General features: G+C 43.3%; 1 protein-coding gene across 1 annotated transcript in view; it reads left to right on the plus strand.

The window, feature by feature from the left end:
• LOC124787942 (facilitated trehalose transporter Tret1-like) overlaps window positions 1–26,651 on the plus strand; it is a 63,959-nt gene that overhangs the window by 4,978 nt on the left and 32,330 nt on the right. Inside the window, exon 2 of the mRNA XM_047254938.1 lies at window positions 26,055–26,389. Within this exon, the coding sequence (XP_047110894.1) occupies window positions 26,055–26,389 (335 nt within the window). The remainder of the gene's footprint in view (window positions 1–26,054; window positions 26,390–26,651) is intronic.

A 26,651-nucleotide genomic window follows, 5' to 3' on the forward strand; every position in this document is an offset into this window, starting at 1 on the left:
GTCTTATTACTTTCATCGGATGTAAAGTACACATGTCAGCATACATGTCCAATAATAGAACATACCTCAGTGCGCTTTAAAGTTTGGACTGAATTTTCGCACCAGGTTAGTTTCTCTTCGGCCTTAAACAGTACTAACAAGCTTTCCTCTTCTCTCCCTGCAATCAACAGATTGAGGTGGAGCAGAGGTTAAATCACTGGAGGCGCATTCGCTACGACAGCGGTTCAAATCCCTGCCCAAATCTGCAGATTTAGGTTCTCCGCGGCTTCTCTGAAATCGATCAAGGCGAATACCAGACTGTTTGTTTTCAAAAGGATGAAGATGATATCCTAATATCCTTCCCCATCCTTTCCTGATAAAATTTTGTTTTCCGTCTGTAACGACCACGTCGTCGATGGGGTGTTAGAACTTAACCTTCCTTCCTCCTTTCCTTCCTCAACGAACTGCAGTTCCGGTAAAGACACTGGAATGCTCAGTGGCAAGAAGTAGGTTCCAAAGTCGAACCAGTCACCCTATCTTAAATTTTCTTTGATTTCCTTGCATATGTTCAAACGAATGCGAGAACAGTTCTCTGAAGTAAACTTGCTCAATTCTTCCTCTCTTCCTTGTTCAACAGTATTAAAGTTCAAGCACTGATAACATTGCCGTTGAGCGGTAGTACACCCTCCTCCTCCTCCTCCTCCTCCCCCCCCCCCCCCGCCCCCCCTCCCACTTTAAAGTTAAATATGTCCGATTTCTGGTTTATCCTTGTATTCTATTTAATACAGAAATTATTTGCACTTTGCTCTGTATTTGTCACCCTCATGTAGAGGAATGTTTACTTTTATTATTTCTGTAACATCCACATAGCGTTTCTCTTCCGCGTTTATTGTATGACGGAAGAAACACTTCTCTACAGTAAATTATGTGACTTCATGTCCGTATTTAAACTGCTGGACAATAATGATACTACTGGACATATTACCTCCATATGGCATAGTGTTCTCCGAAGGCTGTTAAATTCTGAACGCTTTACACTTTCGAAAGATTTGTTGTTGTTGGTTAGTAATGATTAATGAAATGAGCCATTGGTTTATCCTTTGAAAGTTTTATGTGCGAATGACTTGGATCTGTTTGAAACGAAGAGAGGAAACAGAAAGTCACTTACAGGACCTCGAGGTGCCCTATCCAACGGTCTTCAGGCTAGTCTTATGCAGACAGGAGTATTAGATGCTTATTCCATATGGTCGTGGAAATCACTTAGATCTTGCGTCCTATGAGCAATATTCTTGGTTCTAAAGTATCAGAGATTCGTAAGATTTCTTTGAAAGATTGGTAGACGTTATGCAGAACAGTTGGTGTACTATTTGTAAATGCTGTGTTCAACGCAACCGCTGGATCAGACACTGTGAAATAACCGCGGTGATATAACCAGTATTACGAAGGAACACAATACCGTATTTCACCACATAGAAAATGTAGCACATTCCTTTAATTATTATGGCTCAACTATTTAAAGCGACCGTGAGGTATCGGATGTGTACTACCAGCTGTAACAAACAGCAATTAAGCATCGAAGAACGCTGGATGCAGTTAGTACGCAAAAGAAGGGTACCCTTAATGAGTGGACCGCATTTTGATAGACACGTGGCGCTGTAAGCAGGCGCCGACTCAATGTTTAGTCTGTGGGGATGGCGCCATTAACTGCCGCGTCGGGATTCACTGATGTAACTCCCCACAACATCGGCCATCTCAGCTTGGCAGACCACAGTGTCGACCTACATACTAGACTTCATATCGCATTACGTAGCCTTCACGGACTGCAGTTGCCCTATCTCGAAATATTCACTGGAGCATGTCAGAGCTCCAGATTGTCTACACGCTTTTCGTGACCACTTAGTCTGCTGTTTGGCGTTTCGGAACTGCTAGTTTAAAAAAGAGGATGCCATATTTCACTGACCCAGGTTTAAGAAGGATTCTAAAGTACACACAAACGATTATGAAAATTGTGATATCGATAAGGAACTGTCTGACTGAAATAAACTTCGTACCATAAATTTGGTATCTGACAATATATTAGGTTTGAGCATAAGTTAGTAGCGCTTTTGTTTTGCATGTTGTAATTCCGGGTGTTATGGGTTTATTTATCGATTGTCATTTTTTATTTGTAGTTCAAAGTTGCTACTTGAGTTTATATAGTCATTTGGAGATAGTTGGGGTTGGGTTGTTTGGGGAAGGAAGTCGGCCGTGCCCTTGCCTGAAGCGATTTAGGGAAATCACGGAAAACCTAAATCAGTATGACCGGACGCGGGATTGAATCGTCGTCATCCCGAATGCGAGTCCAGTGTGCTATTCGAGATAGTGAGTGGAGCTGTGGACGCTAGAAAATGGAATGCCAGACGGAGAAATCGGAACATTTCAGACATATTCGTCTGTGTTCAGTAGAGGGGTGACAGCAGCGGAGGCAGCCAGAAATACTTTTGTCGTGTATGGAGATAATGCTGTTGGACAGAACGCGGCAAAGAAATGGTTTTCTCGTTTTAAGAAGGGTAGTTTTGACATTAGTGACTCTCCACTTTCAGGAAGACCTTCGGGGTTCGATGAAGATACAATGGTGCACGTCAGTGTAGTTTAGGACTGGCAAATGCGATGAACTGTGATTATTCCACCATCGTGCGACGTTTGCATGCAGTGGGGAAGCTTCAACAATCGGGTGTATGGTTACCGCATGGTGTAAGCCAGTATCACAAAAATCAGCACGTGGCAATATGTGCATCTCTGGTGGCTCGTCATCAATTGGCTAGTGAACAACACCGACTGTTCCTATCCAGTATCGTTGTTTATGACAAGATATGAAGTCCTTATGCTAATATGAGGAAAAGAAAGAAATGGCAGAGCCCAAACAAAGCAGTAACTCCTTGTACAAAGACCTGCGCGCATCCACAAAAGATAATGTTGTGCAGCTGGTGAAATAGCGACGGTGTGGTGTACTTCGAACCGCTTCCCTGAGGTATAACCATCACTGCTGACATTTAGTGCCAATAACTGAGAAGTCTTGCAGGCACAGTCCAACATCAACTACCAGGAAGATTGCGTGAAGTGCTGCTCCTCCACGATAAAGCCAGCCCGCATTCTGCTAGACTGACATAAAACATTATATAGAAGTTGGGTTGGCAAGCCATTCCGTGCTCACCTTATTCACCTGATCTTGCGCCCTCAGATTTTCACCTTTTACGGTGTCTGTCGAACAATCTACAAGGAACTTCCCTTCCGGATGAAAATGCGTTCCGAAAAAGGATCGACGAGTTGTTCGTCTCAAAGCCAAGTGATTTCTGTATTCGCGGAATCGAATATTTGCCCCAGAGTTGGCAGACTGATGGCCAAACGTCTCTGTTATGAGTATCTGTTGTGTTTATTAAACTTACGGGTATACGCTAAGGACTTATGCACCAACGAAGTATAAATAATGATTACATAAATTGTGATACGTGATTACGAGGACTGAGAATGCTGTGGACCCCCAGTTAATCCAGTTAGAGCCTCTAAACGTTGTCAAGAAATCAAAAGTGGCCTGCATTTGTTCCACATAATTTCCTGTTCGGTATATAAGCACATCTACAAAGCATAAACAGTGATTGCTAGAGCACCATGAAAAACAAGTAGTCGACCAGCAGTATAATACACAGGTGTGATGGGTGACGTACAAACCAAGGAAGCAGCAGTACTCATCTTCTTTGGAGAAAACTTGTGCTTCCGTCGTCACATGTTGTGGCGTATCAAAGTCGCAGTATGTCCTTCATCGCAAAAGGGTTATCTTTCCTTCCAAATTATTTTTGCGGCCTGATATTTTCTCGCTGTAGTGAACACAGTTATGCATTGTACGAACTTTTTATGGGAAATGAGCCTGCAGATAGCATGTTTAGGACATGTGGCGTATTTAATAGCGTGGGGGGAGGGGGGGGGGGGGGTCAAGGCAATCGTTACGTGTGAGAACGCCGGCTGGAGTGGCCGAGCGGTTCTGAACGCTACAGTCTGGAACCGCGACCGCTACGGTCGCAGGTTCGAATCCTGTCTCGGGCATGGATGTGTGTGATGTCCTTCGGTTAATTAGGTTTAAGTAGTTCTAAGTTCTAGGGGACTGATGACCTCAGAAGTTGAGTCCCATAGTGCTCAGAGCCATTTGAACCATTTTTGACGGCGTGAGAACGGCGGTAGAAGACGTCACTGCGAGGGGAAGACCCGCCGTCGCAGCAGTTCCTTAAAAGTTCCAGAAAATCTCCACAAAAAGGGTCAAACGACGCACTTGTAAGTCACTGACTCGAATTCAGGTGGGTAGCGGATCGAAAACTCGTCCAGCCATCCAGGTTTCCCAAAGCCCGGGACAGTTCCTTTTAAAAGATGAAACACTAATCCTCGTCCATTCCACAAAGGCAAACCGCGGCAATAGATCATAGCTATGTAATTCGAAAGTCGCATCAAAACCAAAACACCGGAAGTTTCCACGAAACAATTTCAGTTTATTAGCTTGTGTTAAATCTCCTCGTCATTAAATACGTCGTCCGACTACGTAATCTGTTGCGTAAGGCGCCTATTTCTTATAAACGTCCTGTTTTGCAAGGATAAATTTAACCCTCACTACAAATTAGTTTGCCGGCCGCGGTGGCCGTGCGGTTCTAGGCGCTTCAGTCTAGAACCGCGCGACCGCTACGATAGCAGGTTCCAATCCTGCCTCGGGCATGGATGTGTGTGATGTCCTTAGATTAGTTAGGTTTAAGTACTTCTACGTTCTAGGGGACTGATGACCTCAGATGTTACGTCCCATAGTGTTCAGAGCCATTTGAACAATTTTTTGAACAAATTAGTTTCAACTTTACAAACCATAAAACACTTTCACCACATAATTTACTTCCTACACTCAAGAGGACTGCCAGCCATCAATAGATTTTACGAGCTCTAAGCAACTCCCGAAATTGTGTTAAACTTTCTGACTGTTCAACCAATCAGATCTTAAGCAGCGGGGATGGCTTTTGACTCAGACTCATACATTCTCAGTGGCTATACCCTTCTCTCACTAATAATACTGCTCTAGAATGTGCTGCCTCGTAACAAGACATTTCGTAACACTACTTCCAGATTGATCGTTCTGGGAAAAAAGGTAGCTGACTAATAAATTCTGTAACCCTTAAACTAGGTTCGCGTTATCGAACCATAAGCTTCAGCTTCCACTGTGGATTCGCCCCCCCCCCCCCCCCCCCATACACACACATATCTCACCATAGGTGGAGTAGAGGAAACCACTACATCGTATACAGGCAGCAGACAATGTGGAAACTCTATCACATGGAACGAGTGAGCTTCCTGAGCAGCTAACTGCCAAACTCAAGTGCCGAAGCCGTGTGCGTCCGTCGGGCAAGATTTAAAAAATTCAACGCCGCAGTTCAACTATCAATCTGGTAGTTGTTCCTGCAAGGAGCAGAGGAAACGCATGTTTTTTAAACCGCTAATACTCAGCGACATTGGCAGACAGCTCAAACAACGCAGTATGTCACTATTGGGAGGGTTGGGGCGTGGAACACCGTGTGTTCGCGGTCGAACAGTTCTTTAGAAATGATTTGATTCCTTGGTCGCGATTCAACGTCTTCTCTGTCGAAAGATTAATGCGGGACTTAGAGATGCAGTTCCATATCGAAACACTGTACTCCGATGTGTTGCAGCGTTTAGATGTACTGAATCTGTAATGAAAAAGAAACCACCTGGTCTTCTCCGATCAGTTCGAACTGCGAACAACATAGTGAGAACGGCAGTTCTTGCTAGCCCGAAACGATCCATTACGCGACAGGCCGTATCGTTGGGTATGTGATATCATTCGCTTCATCGCATCTTACGTGAGGATCTGAGATATCACTGGTATAAAATAATGATTGTCCAGCTGCTAAATGAAATGGATTTTGGGCAGCACAGAGAATTTTGCGACATAATGGACGCTATTCTGACAGAAGATGCAATATTAAAGTGTGATGAAGCCGATTGCCATCAGGATGGTTATGTTAACGTACAGAACTGTCGGTACTTGTCGTTGGAGAACCATATGAACTACACCAAACACCTCTCCACAACTCAAAAGTAAGTGTTGTGCGGGATCTCCAGGATAGGGATTGTTGTACCTTACCTTTTCGGAGAGGGGAGAACCGCAATTACTATATCAGGGCGCTTCGTCGAAATGTTAAACAACTTTCTTCATACAGAACTTTGTTCCCAAACATGTAATTATTTCACGATATGGTGATGTTCCTTGACCTCCAAGCTCACCCGATCTTCCGATCTGTGACTTCTTTTTGTAGGGGTACTTGAAGTCAAGTGAGTACGTGAACAAGACTCGCACAATAGATGACATCAAGATTTCCATTCGCCAGGAAATTGAAGTTGTGTCGAATGAAATGTTGGAGAGAGCTGTGCGCAACTTTCGAGAGAGGCTCCAAATTTGTGTCCGGCAAGAACAACGTCATCTCAAAGACATTTTCCGGACCTAAATAAGGTACACAGGTTTCAAAAATACAGTAAAAGTACTATAACTGAATGCAATGTTTTTAAAAAATAAAACCAGGTTTCAGTTTTTCAACAGCGAAAAAACAAGCTTTCCCTCTGCTCCATCCTGTATCATGTCTCTACAACATTAATTACTTGTTGCTGTAGCCCGATCCATGAACGATGGTGGTTCACGCAGGTCGAGACGAGGTCGGAGACTGCATTGTGGCCAGTTGTAAACGACAGTTGCGGTACGCACATACGTGTGCTCTGCACCTGATGAAAGGGGGACCCCGTAAATTCTTGTGTAGAATTTGCCGCTTACCATCACCATCAGCCATGACAGCTCGCAACAAATGGAATAAGAATTCAATAAATAACTCACTGCGACCGCATGTAATGCTCGCATTCCATAAAACTTTCACGGCAGGGCACCCAGAACATTACTGAACCCTCATTGACTGTCAAAGAACGCCTGACCGTAGGTGCGCAGAACAAGCTTTAACTCGACCGCCATCCTTCGTGACTGCAACTATAGTATACTGTTCTAAACATTTAGTAGGTTAGTATTCATTAAGGTCATTTTTGTAGGTGTTGCAGTTTCCGTGGACAGTGTCGCACGCCATGACTTTCGGCCTTTGTAGTCAAACTGATAGGCTTTGAATCTGAAAACCTGCAACTTCCTTCGAAACTTCTTGCCGCCTCAGCCACCACCGAAATTATATATTTTGCAGCTTGATAGTTTCTGAATATTTCATTACGGTGAGGTAGGGAGCGTCATCTTTATTTCGGCGCGCACTCAGGAATTCTCGAGTTTAATTTGCATCCGAGTGGAGGTCTCTCATTTGCGAGTCTGATGCAGCCACGACCACGCCCCTACTAATGAAGCGCTGCCTCAGCATGCGGGAGGCCCTGTGTCCTCACCGCAAGCCAAGCGGCCTCGTTCCAAGAGTCTGCACTGCACCGAAAAGTGGAAAATTCCACATTCGTATCTCACGCCGCTACCTTCGGAGGCTGCGATAAACGGCGAGCGACGTTTTCTCCAGACTTTACACTCGGCCAACATCAGGGAGTAGTAATTCAGTTGTGGTTATGACTAATTTCATATTGACGTACCGACAAAATACTCAAAACTGCAGTAGACACAAGACAGTAGCTGCATAACCGGTAAGCTTGCGACGTTGAGTACCTAGTATGTTCCAAAAAAGCTGAGTATGAAAACGGGATTTTCTGGTGCTCATGCCCCGGTTTCTACTGGTGATAGAAAGGTGGTCAAATGTATCGGGCAGCCCTTGGGCTATGGACAATATGAATATTCATCAGAAGGATCGTCTCAGTGTCACTGTCCTACAGTAGAGGGTCAAAGTATGAATATTACACATTTCCTCCTGCTTAGGCAAATTAAGTCGGTTTGTTCTTTTTGCATATGATGTGATCTACGGTGGGCTTGATGGGGCTTATGGACAAGCCATTAGTCCGTGGGCGGTTCCTCGGAAAACACAAAAAAGGGTTTTTTTAATTGCATTTTTGCTGTCACCAGCGGACCAAAATCCAATCGAGGGTTCCAAGACGGCTACGCACAGCAAATGGCTGAAATTATTACGATATATTCCTAAGATCCCGATCTCAAACAATCTCAAAAATTTCCTTTATAGCGACCGCTACGGTCGCATGTTCGAATCCTGCCTTGGGCATGGAAGTGTGTCATGTCCTTAGGTTAGTTAGGTTTCAGTAGTTCTAACTTCTAGGGGACTGATGACCTCAAATGTTAAGTCCCATAATGCTCAGACCCATTTGAACCATTTTTCTTTATATATTTCCCCGTTTCCACGATACAGAGGTTCAAAGTTACCCTATATCCATATCTAAAATCCGGTATGACGCGAAATCTAAATAATAAATAACCGCAGCAAAATGTTAATATTCGAACAATATATTCTCTAGGCATTTATTTAGAAGAGCCATCTCCCCGTTTTCAAAAATCTCCATCCGTTATCGAGAAACTTGTTTTTTGGGTACCAAAACCCAGCCGCGGATTCAGAGACTGCTATGCACAGCAAATGGCTGTAATTTTTACAATTTCGAACAATCTTGAAAATTTTCTTCGTATCTTTATTCGTTTCTCAGATATAGAGGTTCAAAATTACACGTAAAACGCGCACGTAATATATGGTTTGAGACGATAACGTAGTTTATAAAGTGACGTAACACGGAGAAGTGTCTCCGTTCGATCGATCTCCATGGCACTACGGTCCTCTGAGGACCTTGGCCTCCTGCACCACAGACTTCCAGCCGTCTCGGTCTTCAGCACGGCTGCGCCGCCACCTCACTCCCACTGCCCTCAGGTCGGCTTCCACATCTCCCTGCCATCTCACACGTGATCGTCCTCTCCTTCTACCACCAGGGTGTCCTATCATCTGCTTCTTCGGGAGCCTTTCTTCTGTCATCCGCTGGACATGTCCTAACCACTTTAGCTTTCCCATTTTGACTGAGGTTACCAAATCAGGTTCTTTGTACAGAGACCTTATTTCTTCATTAGTCCTAATTCTCCACACCTCTCCTTCATTTACCGAACCAAAAATCTTCCTCAGCACTTTCCTTTCCCAGATATTTAGCTTCTTCTCCAAAGCCTCCGTCAGTACACATGCCTCACTCTCATACATGAGAACTGGTTTGATATTGTTTTGTAAAGTGTCAGCTTTAATTTTTCACTCAGGTTCTTAATTTTGAGCATGGAGTATACGATCTGTTGACAGCCTTAATTCGGTGTGCTATATCTGCCCCACTTTGTTTTCTGATGTTATTACTGAGCCAAGATGTATAAAACTGTCTACTCTCTCGAAGCTGTACCTTTCGTACTGTACCCTTCTAACTGGAGATCATCCATGTTTCTTCTAACTCTCTGTTACCATGTATGTAGATTTTGTCTCACTAATTTCTAAACCAAGGTTCTTGGCAGCGGCTTCAACCTCTTTGAAAGTTGTTGTACCTGCCTCCATACTTCTAGCACTTATTACCACATCATCTGCATAGGCTAAAATTTGAAGAAGTCTGTCGTAAATATTGCCTCCTGGGTTTGTGGTTACTGATCTTACTGCATTCCCTAATAGCAGGTTGAATTATGGGGATAATGGGTCTCCTTGTCTTAGGCCTTCTTCCGTTGGAAACTACCTCGACAGACATCCCTGAACTTTAACCTAGCTTCTTCTGTTTTCTAGGGTCATCTTAGTTAATAAAATTAACTTCTCAGAAAATTTGAATGTCTGCACTGTTTTCCACAGTGGTGATATTTTAACTCTGTCATAGGCCTGTTAAAAATCCATAAAGAGTTGTTCTAAACGTACATTATATTCGAAGGTCTTCTCCAGCATCTTACATACTGTAAAGATATGGTTAGCTGTAGACCTCCCAGATCTGAAACCTGCCTGGTACTAGCCTAGAATCCTTTCTGCTCTTCTACTTACTCTCGTTGTTATAGCTGTAGAGAGGATTCTGTAGACGATGCTCAGCAGAGATATTCCTCGGTAGTTCTTACATTGCATGCGTGATCCTTTCTTATGTATAGGGCAGATGGTTACTAATGTCTCCGTTATCATCTGGGAAACGCATGTTGTAGTACTGCAGCACATGCAAAATTTTTTGCACGTAAAATCCGGTCTAAAGTGTAAAATTAATTTTGCGTTACTTCAATTTCACATAAGTAAGCCAACAAAATTTTACTGACCAATACATTTCTTTTCATACGAGCTACACGCCCTGCTGCAGCAGGGAAAAGAAGGGAACCAACGGAAAATCTCCTATCGGGGCACCTAAAATGTATGTTCCTGTTTATTTAAAAGACTCTGATCGATAAATGGAGTATCAGTTACTCAGTTTACCTTTCTCAGTGCCTTTAAAATTTTTCACAAACATGTTGGCATGTGAACATATTTGCGCTTCTTTATGATAAGAGAGAAGACAATGACAGTGGCAAAGAGATGGAAAAGTAATAAATACTGTAAAATAGTAGACAGTGGTTTTGTTACAGAAACAGGGAAGGAGACAATGTTAGTGCGTGTGAGAGAGGGATACGATGGTAGTGAAAATAGACAGTGACAAAACAGTGCTGGGGAAGAGGGTGAGAGCCAGTGATAATGAGAGACAGAGTAGATGACAATGATAATGAGGAAGAGAAAGATAGACAGCGAGAAGAGACAGCAGCACTAGAAAGGAAGGAAGCAATGAGATATTAGCCGTAAGAGAGAGCAAGAGGAAGACAATAGCACTGAGAGGAGACAGTAGTAGTAGTAGCAGTAGTAGTAGTAGGGCAGAACGAAGGTGACGGTGGCTGTGACACAAGAGATGACAATGAGTTGGACTGAATGAATGGATGAAAAGGGGCAACTGGGAATGGGTGGGTATGAGCGACTTTCAGCGATGGTTAGTTCGTGTGAGTTGGAGGCTGTGGTAGTTTGACTTGAGTTGCATATTAAAAAAAAGATGTTCGCATGCCAAAATTTTTGGGAGAAATTTTAAAGGTGCTGTGGAAGGGAGAATGAGGCAGCTAGTACTCCACTTTTCACTCAGTCTTTTAAATAAACGTGAACATATTAGCATTTTCTGTGCACCGATACGAGCATTTTTCCGCTGGTAAGTTATCCTTATAAGAACCATTGCGGTTCTGCATAAGAGTTAAACGTTTAGCCATCACTTCGTGTTCTCAAAAGGGCATAACCGTTTTCGTATGGTGAAGGTGAGGGGAAGGGGGTGGGGCAGCTTTTTCTGTGTCGAAGGAAAGTCGAAGCATTAGAAAGAACTAATTGGGAGAAGATTATATCGTGATTCAAACAATTTCCAGGATTTGAAGTCTGAAGCAGAGTAAATAATACCAACTCACAGCGAACTATGATATTTCCGCTAACTGTGGGATTGCGACATGCCGGTACGGTCAGAGGGCAAAGGGCGATGCGAGCGTCGCTGATGACTACTAAATCAAGTTATTACATTAAATGGCTGCAAGTTAGCACACCTGGATATCATCAGATTCAGCAAGGAAGCTAAGAATTCCTATAGATGAACTGTCCACACGAAAATGTAATGCGGCTGCGGCTAGTACAGTAGAGCTCGGCACTTTATATAAACCCGAGTATTCGTTGGAAATGAACACTTAGTGCCCACAGCACAGATATGTGTAGAACTCTAAACCACTTCATATTAACTTGGCACGTATACAACCTAGACGCGCGTTTATAAAGTCTAAATTTACGCTGATGACCGTGTAATTCGTGTATTCGCGCCAAGTCTTCCTTTCGTTACGTCGCAGAATCAATCAGCTGTTGAATAGTGGATGCCTTTGGGAGACGTCGCCTGCCAGAATACCGCCTTCTCAGTCTTCATTTCATTCCTGCTGACTGCTGGAACCTCGCCATTTGCTGAGTGATATTGTTTCGTTTGTATTCCCAACTTGATAATTTATCCGACATGCTGTATAGAATACTTGGCCGTGTCTCCAGTAGGCAATTAACCGTGGCCTTATATTGAAAATGAGTATGATAAGAATAAGAGAAACTAGGTTTGTGCGAAAACGCGGCGGTTACCAAACCGCAAGACTTCGCAGATAACCTGTTGGAGGAACATCCGCAACTGAGAATTATACCAGAGGCTGAAAATACCGCTTCAGTTGTAAAGTTCTTTTAGTATCACACGACCGGTTTCGGGATCTTATAAGCCCATCTTCAAGTGTCGTAACTTGGTTCTGTGGCCTCCGACCGCCGTGGTGGACGCGTACTAGGCGCGGTCTGTTTAGATAACTTTCAATAAATAAAATATGTTAACAGCGAATACATGTAGGTAATAGCCTAAATTTTGAAAAGAAAAAAAAAAGATACCGTCCACAGACCCAAAGCGTGATACACCCACAACTGAACTAAAATGGGGAAAATATTGATGAATATCAATGGTGCTCTGGCGCTACAGTCTGGAACCGCGCGACCGCTACGGTCGCAGGTTCGAATCCTGCCTCGGGCACGGATGTGTGTGTTGTCCTTAGGTTAGTTAGGTTTAAGTAGTTCTAAGTTCTAGGGGACTTATGACCTCAGCAGTTGAGTCGCATAGTGCTCAGAGCCATTTGAACCATCAGTGGTGCTAAGTGATACTGGAAGAAGAGAATTAGATAACTGACAGGGGGACTTTGCTGGAACGCATTGAGCCGAGTTGCTGCAGCCTGTGTAAGTTCAGGACCATGTTCTAATGTGCTGCAAGACAGGAAGACACGTTGTTAAGGGGTTGCATATGGTACTGTAGTCAGTCCAAACTGCTATGAACTGCGACTTCGCTCTCCCGAAAAACATAAGCGCGAAAGTAGCATTGTTTCTTCAACGCATGACTGGCCCATATTTCGCGGAAGCAACGTTGTATCATATGATATCCAGAGGTGGCTCAAGAGGTGTTGTAACATAATACAGACGATTTGATCTCTGTAACGCTGATTCATTGGTTGTAACCATACGGAATATAGCCAGTGACCGAGCGGTCAATCGGCGCTTTCCGGCGCTAATTAGCGATGAACTGTGGACTCTGACAGTAGTAGCTCGGCAAGTAATATTGCAGAGGTACCACCGTTTCCATTATTTGAAGCCATAACACGTAAAATGCTCTTACTACAGGTCGGCGAAATATTACACGGTACACGTCATTAACTTTGCCGCCCTGCATTGAAGTAAACTGATTATTTGTGCAAATTCGTGTCGCTCTCGTTTAGCCTGTTCTAGAACTTATCTGTTCTAAAATTTCGGTCGCTTTACGTGTCTCTTTGGAAAATTATTGATGGAAATGAGCGTGAAAGTGATTCTGCCTCGCAGGGAGGCATACTGCTTATTGCTAATTTCATAATGGCAACAAGTTAAATCAAAGTAAATGTCATAGGTATGATTGTCATATATGATTACGTTACACCAATTTTCGACAGGTGTAGGTCATTCACCGTTTCGTTATGTATGATTTCGACATTTCCTTTGCAGTTTTTTTCCTTATACTAGTCATTTATTTAATCTTAAAATGGTGGTATTTAAATGTGAAAAATGTAAGTGATGAGAGTTTTCCTCTACATAATACACACATTACTCATTCATATTGCCTACAGATATCATTAGCGTATAGCGCCTTAGAAGGCCTACGTTAGATTCACTCTGTAGATCGCATATCGGTCTTAGCTGACACACACACACACACACACACACACACACACACACACACACACACACTGCTGTAGAATCATTTACTCATCCCAGAAGCAGGTTTTTACGACGTGTTACACTGTGTCATCACAAGATAAGTGTTCCATGGAGAACATTTACATAGAGTAACCCATTATGGAACAGCCAACAACATGTGTTAAGGACGGTGTTCACAATTCTATCCCAGAGAGGGTCGAAATATGCTACCGTACAAAAGAGTGGGATAAATGTCAAACGAGGAGAAAACAAGTGCCATCACCCGATTTCCCAGAAACTTCGCTCAGTGGAAGAGGAGTCAAAATAATCGAACACATGTCTCGTATTATCCGGAGATACTCCACAGTTTCTGAGAAAACAACGGATACAGTACCCCCTGTTATTTATATGCCTTTTAGAACACGACCAGTTAAAGCGAAGCCGTGTCACAGTGGTTATCATCCCTGCTTCACACTTTCGCGCCTCGTAATTGAAATCCGACTATTTTCTTTTTTTTCCATTTATCTACCCATGTCACGTTTCTCATCAAATTGGGGGATATAAGGGCGTTATATTAATTGAAAAATTTCAAGTGGATTTCACAATAAGTGCCATACACTTATTATATAATTAGGCGTGTGTATGGTGTTTTCAGGTTCTTTCCACTTCTCTTATTCTTTTATTTCATTCTTATAAAAATTCTTATATTAATTCTTACATTTTAATCTTATGTTTATTCTTCAGGAAGATCTGGTGCATTCCCTTGGATGACACCGATCGTAGAAACGTTGGAAACATAGAAATTCGCCCCGCGGGATTAGCCGTGCGGTCTAGGCGCTGCAGTCATGGACTGTGCGGCTGGTCCCGGCGGAGGTTAGAGTCCTCCCTCGGGCATGGGTGTGTGTGTTTGTCCTTAGGATAAGTTAGGTTAAGTAGTGTGTAAGCTTAGGGACTGATGACCTTACCAGTTAAGTCCCAAAGATTTCACACACATTTTTGAACATAGAAATTCCGAACACTATGAGCACTGCACGAATGCATTTTTGCCACACAGACATTTCTTCGTATTACTCTCACTCGGGAAAGAAACGTCGTTAACATTACTGAAGATTTCACTCGTTGACAGTAATTTCGCAACTAATCACGGATAACGGACCATTTTTCCGAAAAGTTGCTCTTGCAATTGATTATGAATTAAGATACACTATTGAAATTTCATCGAAAACATCAGACAGACAATTAGTAGACAACTAAGGACAACATTATTTCAGCAAGTATTGGAAAAGATTCGTCTAGTAATCTTGTATGAAGGTGGGTAGATAAACGAAAAAAATCAAAGGTGCTCAAAAAGTGTGAAGCCGCGAAGCTACCCACCGTGCCACCGCGCTAGTGACAACGATTACGCGCTAAAAGGCGTATAAAATACGTCAAATACTTTGACCTTAGTTTTCTCAGAAAGCGTCGAGTATCTACGGAGAAGCCGAAACATGAGTTCGCTTATTTTGATCGCTCTTTCACTGAACCGAGTATCCAGAATGAGATTTTCACTCTGCAGCGGATTGTGCGCAGATGTGAAACTTCCTGGCAGATTAAAACTGTGTGCCGGACCGAGACTCGAACTCGGAACCTTTGCCTTTCGCGGGCAATTGCTCTACTAAGGAAGGTAGGAGACGAGGTACTGGCGGAAGTAAAGCTGTGAGGACCGGCCGTGAGTCGTGCTTGGGTAGCTCAGTTGGTAGAGCACTTGCCCGCGAAAGGCAAAGGTCCCGAGTTCGAGTACCGGTCCGGCACACAGTTTTAATCTGCCAGGAAGTTTATGAACCGAGTTTCTTTTTTTTTAAGTTACTGCTACCTATAATAATCTAAAGAGAAGTCGCCACGTAAGTTCTGGACCTCGCTAGTCTAGCGTTAGTTTTACACAGCCACGTCCCGAAGCTACCGCCCACCCGCCAGTATTACGCGATGTGTATCAGCTGGTATTTACTGCCCAAACACTGACGCTCATGTGGACTGTGGAGGACATCAGGGACGGACTTTGGATCCGACCGCACCGCTGCGAGGCACCCTATCGATTGGGTCGCCTGATAGTGCTGCCCAAGAAGCAGCCACCACACGCGTTTCGTTCTCACAACTGAATCATTTCGAAGTGTACACAGAAAAAACTAGCCAAGCCAAGCTTCAGGTAATGAATTTGTGAAAAACAGAGACAATGTTACACTCTTGTTTTCACAATGATTTAACGTATTGACAACGTGGAACACAGACCTGCCTGTCCAGTTGTTAGAACAACTGCCTGTATTGTCCCCCTGAAAATGAAGCAAATTATATAGCAATTACAGCCACATTGGCTCTTCTTTCAGCCTTGAAAAATAAAATTTTTATATTTTCTAAACATGCAGCAGCCGTGGAATTTCGATGAAATGGAAAAAATGCATACATTCCGTGTAAGTTTAGTGATTACATTCTTTTTATTTTTATACTTCTTACGACGTGATGACATGAGCATCTCATGGGTGTATAGTTCTGAATGCTTGGAAAAGTGTAGATGTGTACTAATGAAGCCCCATTAGCGTGACGTTTCAGTTTTAATGCTGGTACAAAGTTACTCCATCATTCAGGATAACTGTAGACCACTCTTACAAAGCAAAGAATTTTTCCTATACAGAACGCTCTGCGTAAATTTATATCGTGCCAGAATAAATCAGGTGTTATTAAGTATTAAAAACAGTGTTACTTCAGTACTGCAGGTTTACTTTGAAACATAAAGTTATTTGTATCGACCTGGCATTGTTGAACTTGTCACTGTCACAGGAAGCTCTCTTCTTATTCAAAGCAATTAAAGGATAGTCACTAGCAAAGGAGCTTGTATGAAACTGGAAAAACGGCCGAAAAACTAATTGGAAATCATAGGTAATAATACTGTTACTTTTAGTACAAGATAATGCAAGCAGCTAGAGCAGCATCCATTTGAAACAAAAGTGGTAAGTAGTACAAAGATCCCCTGATGGTAAAAAGTTACCCACAGTGACTGTACGACAGTTGCTGACCGTGAGCCAGTAATAGTGTCGCAGAAGAAGCTGAGTAGCACCGTGCTGTAGTCGTTGTGATACTAAATTGTTGCATGGAGGGTCTTGAGTTCAAATCTCTCCTGGACTGTACAATTTTAATTCCTATATTCGGTTCGAGAACCTTCTAGAAGTGTCCACAAATGTCAAGACTCATTGTTCAAAAATGGCTCTGAGCACTATGGGACTTAACTACTGTGGTCATCAGTCCCCTAGAACTTAGAACTACTTAAACCTAACTAACCTAAGGACATCACACACAACCATGCCCGAGGCAGGATTCGAACCTGCGACCGTAGCAGTCGCGCGGTTCCGGACTGCGCGCCTAGAACCGCTAGACCACCGCGGCCGGCAAGACTCATTGTACATGAATGTTCTGTAGCCGTATATATACTGTATGTGTTCTAGCCGGAGGCAGTTAGCTCCGCGCTCTTTTATGTGCAAGTGCTGAATTACCCTTCGTTAAGTGAAGCTAGTTTCGTCATTCATTTGCTTACACGTTCCTCTACGTGGCATTATTCTGGTGGAGGCGCTGGGTATTAACCTTGTGATAGCACACTTATCGACGACACAGTGGCTCCCATCAGGCTACGACGGAGCCGCCGTTTACGTGGCGAGAAACCAGAGTTCGAGCCATATTCAACAGATTGCAATCTATCGGAGACAGAAGGAGAAGGAGAGGACGTTACGATAACAGCAACTGTGTGCCACCATATGAGACATCCTTCCGCGTTTTCTGGTGACGATGGCCAAGATCCAAACAAGTGGCTGAAGGTATATGAGCGTATAGCCAAATTTAACAAATGGGATGACACTGTGTGTTTTGCTAACGTATTTTTCTACTTGGAGGGCACTGCCAAGCAATGGTATGAGAACAACGAGGAGAAGTTCACAAGCTGGGAAGTATTTCAGGCGGAACTGCGCAAGTATTTCGGGGAGGCACAACGACAGAAGTGCAAGGCTGAAGGTAAACTAAAATGCAGGGCACAGCGTACAGCAGAAACTACAGCATCCTACATTGAAGACATCTTGGAGCTGTGTAAAATAGTGGATCATAGAATGAAGGAGGAAGGTAAGGTTGCACATCTTATGAAGGGTGTTGCTGAGGACATGTATCAAGCCCTATCTGGTTGACATTGTGATAGCTGGATTCTGTTTCTTGCTGCATTATTGGTAATAGGTCTTCGTTCGCTTGGAGAAATAAAAGTTAAGTCAATCTTCTGTTTGTTGACGGGTTAGCTAAGAATTTCTGCTAGTGCCCAGCTTTCCTACAACAATTGCCGCACCACTCTGTAGCCTACCTCTCCTAACTATTGTATATGAAGTCGTACAAAACGCCTGCTAGTTGGCATGTTCTTCACGATAAAAGCCTGTGTTTGAAGCTATATTTTGTGCATGATTATATGAGTCCACTGGACTTAATCCTGCACTGAATGTGATTGAAATTAATATGCAATAATAAAATAAATAGTTTCAAATTATGTGAGCAATGCTGGAGTTTCCCTTGTTTGCAATATATTTAAGTTTGGGAAGTAATTTTTAGGTGTTTATTTGGAATGTAGTCAAAAACAAAAGTTGAATATGGACTATAAACAATTGAGACGAGAGAATGTTTTAAAATATTTAAGAACGCTGAAGATTACGTAAGTGCAAGAAAAAAGCTAATGAAGGTGTACTGAATTGAATGTGAGATAATAGAAATTTTTGACAGAACCTGACTAAAAGAAGGAATCTGTTGACAGGACAGACACATCGTGATGCATAAATGAATCGTCCGCTTGGTAATGTGGCTGCGCGGGGTAGCCGCGCGGTGTAGGCGCCTTGCGGCTTCCGCCGTCGGAGGTTCGTGTCCTCCCTCCGGTGTGTGTGTGTTGGGGGGGGGGGGGGGGCAGCAGTTCGACGTGCCATGTATTCAGCAAGTCATTAGAAATCCTCTGCAGTCATATTGAGCCCTGTTGCCTCTAAAGCAGTCCATAGTTGCGAAAATGTTGCCGGTGCACCATTTTCTGCACGAACTGACCTCTCGATTATGTTCCATAAATGTTGGAGGCATTGTCGTCGGGCGATCTGGGAGACCAAATCATTCGCTCCAATTGTCCAGAATGTTCTTCAAACTAATAGTGAAAAGTTGTCGCTCGGTGACATGGCGCATTGTTATCCAGAAAAGTTCCATCGTTATTTGGAAACACGAAGTACATGAATGGCTGCAAATGGTCAATGATCGGTTCAGTTGAACCGGAGGGCCAAGCCTATTCCATGTAAACACAGCCCACACCAGTGTGGAGCCACCACCAGCTTGCACAGTGCCTTGTTGACAACTTGAGTCCATGGCTTCGTGGTGTCTGTGCCACACTCGGATCGTATCCTCAGTTGTTACCAACTGAAATCGGGACTCATCTGACCAGGAGATGGCTTTCCAGTCGTCTAGGATCCAACCCATATGGTCAAGAGTTCAGGAGAAGTGCTGTAGGCAATGTCATGCTGTTAGCAGAGGCACTCAGATCGGTCGTCTGCTGCCGTAGCCCATTAACGCCGAATTTAGCTGCACTGTGATAATAGATATGTTCGTCGTACATCCCGCATTGATTTGCGGGCTTATTTTACACAGTGTTGCTTGTCCGTTAGCACTGACAACTCTACGCAAACACAGCTGCTCTCGGTCGTGCAGTGAAGGCCATCGGCCACTGTGCTGACAGTGTTCAGCGGTAATGCATGAAATGAGGTACTCTCGGCAAACTCTTGACGCTGTGGATCTCGGAATACTGAATTCCCCAACGATTTATGAAATGGAATGTCCCTTGTGTCTAGTTCCAATTACCATATCGCGTTCAAAGTCGGTTGATTGCCACCGTGCTGCCATAATCACGTAGGAAACCTTTACTCATGAATCATCTGAGTAGAAATGACAGCTCCTCCGATGCACTGTCATTTTATACCTTTTGTACGCGATACTACCGATGTGTGTGTGTGTGTGTGTGTGTGTGTGTGTGTGTGTGGGTGTGTGTGTGTGAGTGTGTGTGTGTTTCGCCATCCCATTACTGTTGTTACCTCAGTGTATAGTAACCAGATTCAAATGTATGAAGGTTGCAGTAACTGTACAGAGATGAAGAAGCTTGTATAGGATAGACTAGCATGGAAGGCTGCAGAAAATAGGTCTTCGACCTGAGGACCACAGTAACACCGTCACGTAAAACAGTTTCACATACACTGTCAGCGTAATATCATAAATAAAAGCACATATTCTCCCAGCAACTTTTAAATAATTTAAGTATTAATTTATTTGAACAGCGGTTGACCTGTGATAATACCAGAGCATACCTCTCATTTTCTCTAACGTAGACACAAGCAAGGTCACAGTTTGGCCTATGGATGGTAGTTTCCTGATTGTCAGTCTTTCAGTGCGTAAGTTACGAAATCAGGGCAACGCTTGTGGAGGAAGAAGAAAGTAGCGGGGGACGATAACGCAGGAGGAGAAGAATTAGGGAAAAAAGCTATGCCGGCTCCCGTCCTGGGCCACTGTGGCACTGGAGGAGAGATCTGTGTCAGCCACTCTCCCCACTTAGGGCGGTCGTTCACCTCTGGACGCCTGCCAGAACGCTCCGCTCCCTCTTCTCGCCGTATTCCTCATTAGCTCTCTAGGTTACTGACGTTCCGAAACAATGGCCGCGTAAGGAAAAGCAGACGGCACGCTCCTGCTCTCATCGCTAAGCTATTCATATATTTTATCTATTGTTTGTGGCTGTTATTTATCAACATTAAAGAAGCCCACATTCTGACACGTGAACTTGTTGTAATCCATACCTAAAGGCTGGAAAATTGCGCGGGTCACACCAATACTCAAGAAAAATAGAATTAATCTGAATGGATTCACAACATATACTCTGTTCGAAAACTATAAATACCACGAAGAAAACGATCTATTGACACGTAACGCATCTAATCAAATTGCGTGTCTATGGTGTATCGTATCACAAGAGAATGGTAAGGTCCGCCGGGTCGAAACCTACACTGAAATTTTTCACGCAAGTAGAATGCACTAGAAGAAATGGACTACAAAGATTTCAGCTACTAAGGTGCATTCCAAGTGTTTTTTTAATGTTACTCATTTTTGCCGTATTTTTGCAGCAGTTTGTACAGCACTTCGCGCCCAGCGCTCCAATTGGCGAATAAGCAGACGTAGCCATGACAGGAGGACGTCTTTATACGCAGGTTTTGTGGAATAACATGAAGCTTTGCCTTATCAGCTACGATTTTCTCTACGGTATTACCTATTAATGAATCTCCTCTACAACCAGGTCAAAGCCTGGAAATCACAAATGTTAAGCTCACTTGCAGTTCAGAGCGCCCATTCTCATGGATATCCCTCGGTAATAGTGCACTGACTCTCAAGAGCAGCTGTAAATCTTTCGAATAGTTTTTCTTTCAAACTTTTGTGAGTTTCGTTTCGACGTGTTTATTGTATTTTGTATAAGTCTTTCTTCCATTTACACACTTCATATTCAGATTTTACGAAACGAAACCGAATTTGCACACTGCTTAAGTTTAAGCCTTATCTTCCTTCTTCATTGAGCCTCTGAAAGCTATTGCTCTATATGTTTTCTTTCTGCTAGAAAAGTACTGTATTTTTACTCTTGACTTACATTAGCGCAACAGTCATTGTTATAGCCATAATTCACGGAATCATCATTATTTCCTGTTTCTTTAACGAAAAGTAGACATCATTGGAATGAGTTCCCAAGAGACTGAATGGCTCTGAGCACTATGGGACTTAACATCTATGGTCATCAGTCCCCTAGAACTTAGAACTACTTAAACCTAACTAACCTAAGGACAGCACACAACACCCAGCCATCACGAGGCACAGAAAATCCCCGACCCCGCCGGGAATCGAACCCGGGAACCCGGGCGTGGGAAGCGAGAACGCTACCGCACGATCACGAGATGCGGGCATCCCAAGAGATTAACTAATAAAAAACATACATGTAGGTCTTCAGAAGAAATAGATATTCCGATTGCATACCACGTCCTTCACTTTTTATCTCTGCAAGGTTAAAAACATTAAGTGGATTCTACACCACAATGACGGACGATGCTACTGTTTACTGTCTAGTAAAGTCACCATAAGTTTAAAGCGAATTATAAAATAATTTAAACAAGGCGTCTGCATGTTGTGGAAAGCGGCGGTTGACTATGAACAATAAAATGTGTTAGAACCTCTACTTGAAGAGCAAAAACAATTCGTTAAATTTAGACTACATGATAAATCACACATGTTGAATTATTGTCAATTTAACTGAGTACCTACGCATTATAATTAGGAACAACTTAAACAGGATCCATCAGATAGAATATGCTATGGGGAAAGCAAACCACTTACTGAACTTTGATTGCGTTTGGCTCAACTTGTACCGGTATTTTTTCCCAGCTGTATCATTTTATGTGCGTGAGCCTGCGCTGTAAATAATTTATCCTTTAATTTTCAACTTAATTTGTACGAGTAAATAATATTCAAGAGTAATTTGCTATTGGGAAAGTATAAGGACAAGACAAATGAAAATGAGATGGGGCGGGATCGCGAATGTATGGAAGTTGTCTAAGGGCTTTCTAGCGAAACTTCTGCAGCGTGGGTGGGCCCACATGTTTCCAAGGTCGTTTAGAGTACGCTGCATAAGTTTCGCTAGGAAGTCCTCACATATCCTCCATACAGTCCCGATCTCTGGCCATGCGATTTCGATATCTTTGGAGTCCTGAAGAAAGACATTCGTGGCCGTCTGATTTGCTTCAAAGAGGTCCCGTAGGCAACATGCTGACAGGTGGGAATTCGTTTGGATAAAACACGCAGGATCTGAGTAATAAATATGCCTATAAATAATGAATATCTCAATGAGACAGCCACAATGGCGGGTGTGCAAAAAGAGATCAAGCCGGCTAATTCTTGTTACAATTCCATGAGACGAGCTGTCGTAAAATGAACATTCAATATTTGGTGAGCATCTTATGGTATTGAAACAGAGACGCAGTACATCTGACTATTGAAACATTCCTTATTATTAATGAGCACTGAAATGGACCTTCTCTCTCAGAAGTTATAAGCAAGAAAAAATAAGAGAAGCAACAGACCGACAGATCTTTTTTAGTCATGTAAACAAAAAAATTAGTCTTTTAAAGAGACTACAAGAATCTGAGATACAAATACATTTATAATGTATTATTTTCTTTTTGATTAAATATCACTATTTACTCGAAATGAATTACACACTTAGTCTGAAAGAAAAACATTGTCACATTTTAGTATGGGGAAAAAACAGTTGTTTACATAACAGACGGACTTCATATACAGTAGTTTTATCTGCATACACGCCCGCTACAAGAACAGAATAATATTTTCCCCTCTATTTCTCCTTCCAGCGTCACGTTAACTATTGCTGAATGTCATAGCAGATGTGCCACTAACCCTTGTCTTCTTGTAGTAAAGGTCATTCACAGCGCCGTTTTCACCTTTTCATCTTAGCACTTCATTTCATACTTTAGCTTTCTTCGATAACATCACAGTTCAAATACTTCATGGCTCTTCTTATCAGGATTTCCTATAATCCATCCAGATGTAAATGTACAGGAACTTCTTACTCAGGCCGGCCTTTGCGACCGAGTGGTTCTAGGCGCTTCAGTCTGGAACCGCGCGACCGCTACGGTCGCAGGTTCGAATCCTGCCCCGGGCGTGGATGTGTGTGATGTCCTCAGGTTAGTTATGTTTAACTAGTTCGAAGTTCTAGGGGACTGATGACCTCAGATGTTAAGTCTCATACTGCTCAGAGCCATTTTTTTTCTGGACCTCTGAAAGGGCTATTCTGTTTGGTGTCCTTCGTCATTGTACAACGATCAACTTGGAAGTGTATTGTGCTACTCTCTGGAAATTGAAGAATCGACTTCAGCGTGTTCGTCGCCACAAAAATGCAAACGAACTTCTCCGTCTCCATGACAACGCAAGGCCGCAGACAAGTCTGTGGACCGACAGGAGGTCAAAAAACTTCAATGGACTGTTCTTCCTCAGCCACCCTATAGCCGGGTTCTCGTACCTTCCGACTTCCATATGTTTGGCCCAAAGGAGGATGCACTCCGCAGAAAGCAGTTCGTGGGTGATAGGGAGATTATCGATGCAGGAAGACGTTGATTGCGACGTAGAGTGATGCTATGGGGACATACAGGTCCTGCCAGTAAGGTGGTGTAAGGCTCTCGCACTGAACGGAGATTAAGTTGGAAAACACTGTTTTGCACCCAAAAGGCTGGGGTATATTATGATGTATTGGAACCCTGAATAAAACCAACATGGTTTCAGAAAAAAAAGCTAACTGAACGACCTACATAGATTATTCATATCCAGTTTGTAGTATGGCTTGTTGCATATCCCTATATAATAACAAATAATGATGATGATAATAATAATAAGTACTATTCGACTAACAAGGGGAGTCCACGACGTTGGGATCACAGATTTACTTCAAACTTTGTACATCTTTAGTAGGCCATTAAAGCAACGCAGTGTGAAAGTAGTGAGGTGCACTACTCTAGCAATTCCGAGAAGATCGCAATAGAAGTTTCACGCGTCTGTTATGTGGCTTTTGTGCCTGTGCATAGGTTACGGTGGTTAGAGTTCATGGTCGTCAAGTGATTAGCGTTCCAGCTTCGTAAGACGAGCGTGTATGACACAACGGCTCGACTCCCGCTCGAATTTTACTATTAATCTATTTTTTGATAACTTGTCATATTATTTGCGACATTTGAGAGGTAATATAATGAAAAAACGAGTATTTGCGTGAAGTTTTAATTTATATTTTCCATATCTGTATGACAAATACCATCCTGCAGCGTGTGATGTCGAGAGCACAATCGACGAGGAATTCTACATTGCCCCTGCGGTGTGGCACATTGTAACTTACTATATCACTGATTGTGAAGAACGTCATTCGTGTCATTATTGAGATTCCACTTAGGCCTTGCATGACTGTCCCTCGCTCTTGAAAAATTAATTTCAAATAGTAAGTAGTCAAATAATATATGAAATTCACTACAATTTCATGATAATGCAAGTAAGCTTTTTTCTGTTATATTATCTCTCAAGTGTGATATAAATTAAATAGTGTGACTGTTGTGTACATATTTCCACGTAGTCAGCGCGTACACAACTTTTCCACTAGAGCGCACCCCACTAAGCACAACAGCGCAGGCGCAGCGCTCGTCCGTCTCCGCACTACAAGATGGCGCTGCCATAGAGACGGACCAAATTCTGCTTCCGCCGATCCACGTATTAATATGTAACGCAGCCAATGAGATTGCTGCTAACGTAGAACCTGTTCTCCTCGCGGATCACACTCGCACAGTGATACATGAACGCGCGAGGTATTATAACAAGTATACAGACCTCCGATTAGTCAGTCTGCATCACTCTGTACCAGTCTATAGTCAAGTTTCAGTCTGCGCCCAGTAAGATTACCATATTCCTGTACATAGCCATGAAGATAAATGGATAGACACTTTTGTCAAGTATCAGAGATATGTGAGAATAAGATTAATACACCGGTACCAAAGGAACTTGAGATTGTCAATTGTAAATAGCATCCAGAACCAAGTACAGTAATTTTTATGCTTGTTATTATTTTAATAAATGTATGTGAAAATTAATCAAGTTCTGTTTAAAGTTGGTCACCGTCAATCTGCTACTCTAAGCGTGCAAGTGGCATTTCTATCGTCTGACCTAATGGCAGAAGATAAACACACCACGATAAGACCACGAGACATATTGGTGACACTCGCCTACTTCGTTAGAGCGACAAGTCAAATAATCTGATGATTTGTGTACTGAAGGTCTTACAGTACGCACACCACAGTGCCTAGAGTAGAAAAAAAATATAGATTAAAAATTGTTTACAGGATTCGAACAGTGGCCTCGTCAACCATCCTCTTGCGACACACGTGCATAGTGCTGACACTAACCACTAGAGCACAATGACTTCTTAGGCCCGACACCTTCGCACAGATATATGAGGCACCTAACAGACGCGTTACACATCTTTGGCGATTTTCTTGAAATTGCCAGAGTAGCGCAAATTGTTACTTACAAGTTACGTTGTTTTGATTGCCTACAACGGATATACAAAGTTTGAAGTATATCCGTGATTCCAACGTCGTGGACTCCCCTTGTGAGATCGGTATAGGGGGGTAGGCTTGTTAGTGCAAGAGTTCAGTACGTATGTCAGCACCCACTAATAACGCGTGACCTGTTCTGTTTGCCTGCCAGACTGGACGCGCCACCGCTGCAGAATGGAGCCGCCACGCACGCTCAGCTGCTGGCGTCGGAGAAGCTGGGCGTCGGCCACGACGACGCCGCGCTAAGGCTGCAGCCCACAGCGCCGCACCCCGACGAGGACACGGACGAAGAGGGTGAGGGGGGCGCGAAGCGCGGCCGCAGCTGGACCAGCCCCGCGACGCAGAACCAGCTGCTGGCCGCCTCCGCCTGCTTCCTGCTCACTGCCGGCTGCGGCTTCCCCATAGGCTTCTCTGCCGTCATGCTGCCACAGCTGCGCCAAAACGACTCCGTCATCCACACCAACGAGGATATGGAATCTTGGATAGGTCAGTGTCCGCCGCTCTCCTGCGACTATGCAAGTCACTGGCGAGCCCTTGTAAAATCAGCACTGCCGCCGTCATCGCCAGTATAACGGTCTAGCATTGACAGAACTTAGCCAGTGGTCGCCAAACTTCAATTTGAGAGGGCCACCACAGACACTGTACTGTGGCACATCGAGCCACTTATGTACAGATTTTGCACTGAAGAGCCAAGGAAACTGGTACACCTGCCTAATATCGTGTAGGGCCACCGCGAGCACGCAGAAGT

This window comes from Schistocerca piceifrons, chromosome 3 (assembly GCF_021461385.2).
Source record: "Schistocerca piceifrons isolate TAMUIC-IGC-003096 chromosome 3, iqSchPice1.1, whole genome shotgun sequence".
Taxonomy (NCBI): domain Eukaryota; kingdom Metazoa; phylum Arthropoda; class Insecta; order Orthoptera; family Acrididae; genus Schistocerca; species Schistocerca piceifrons.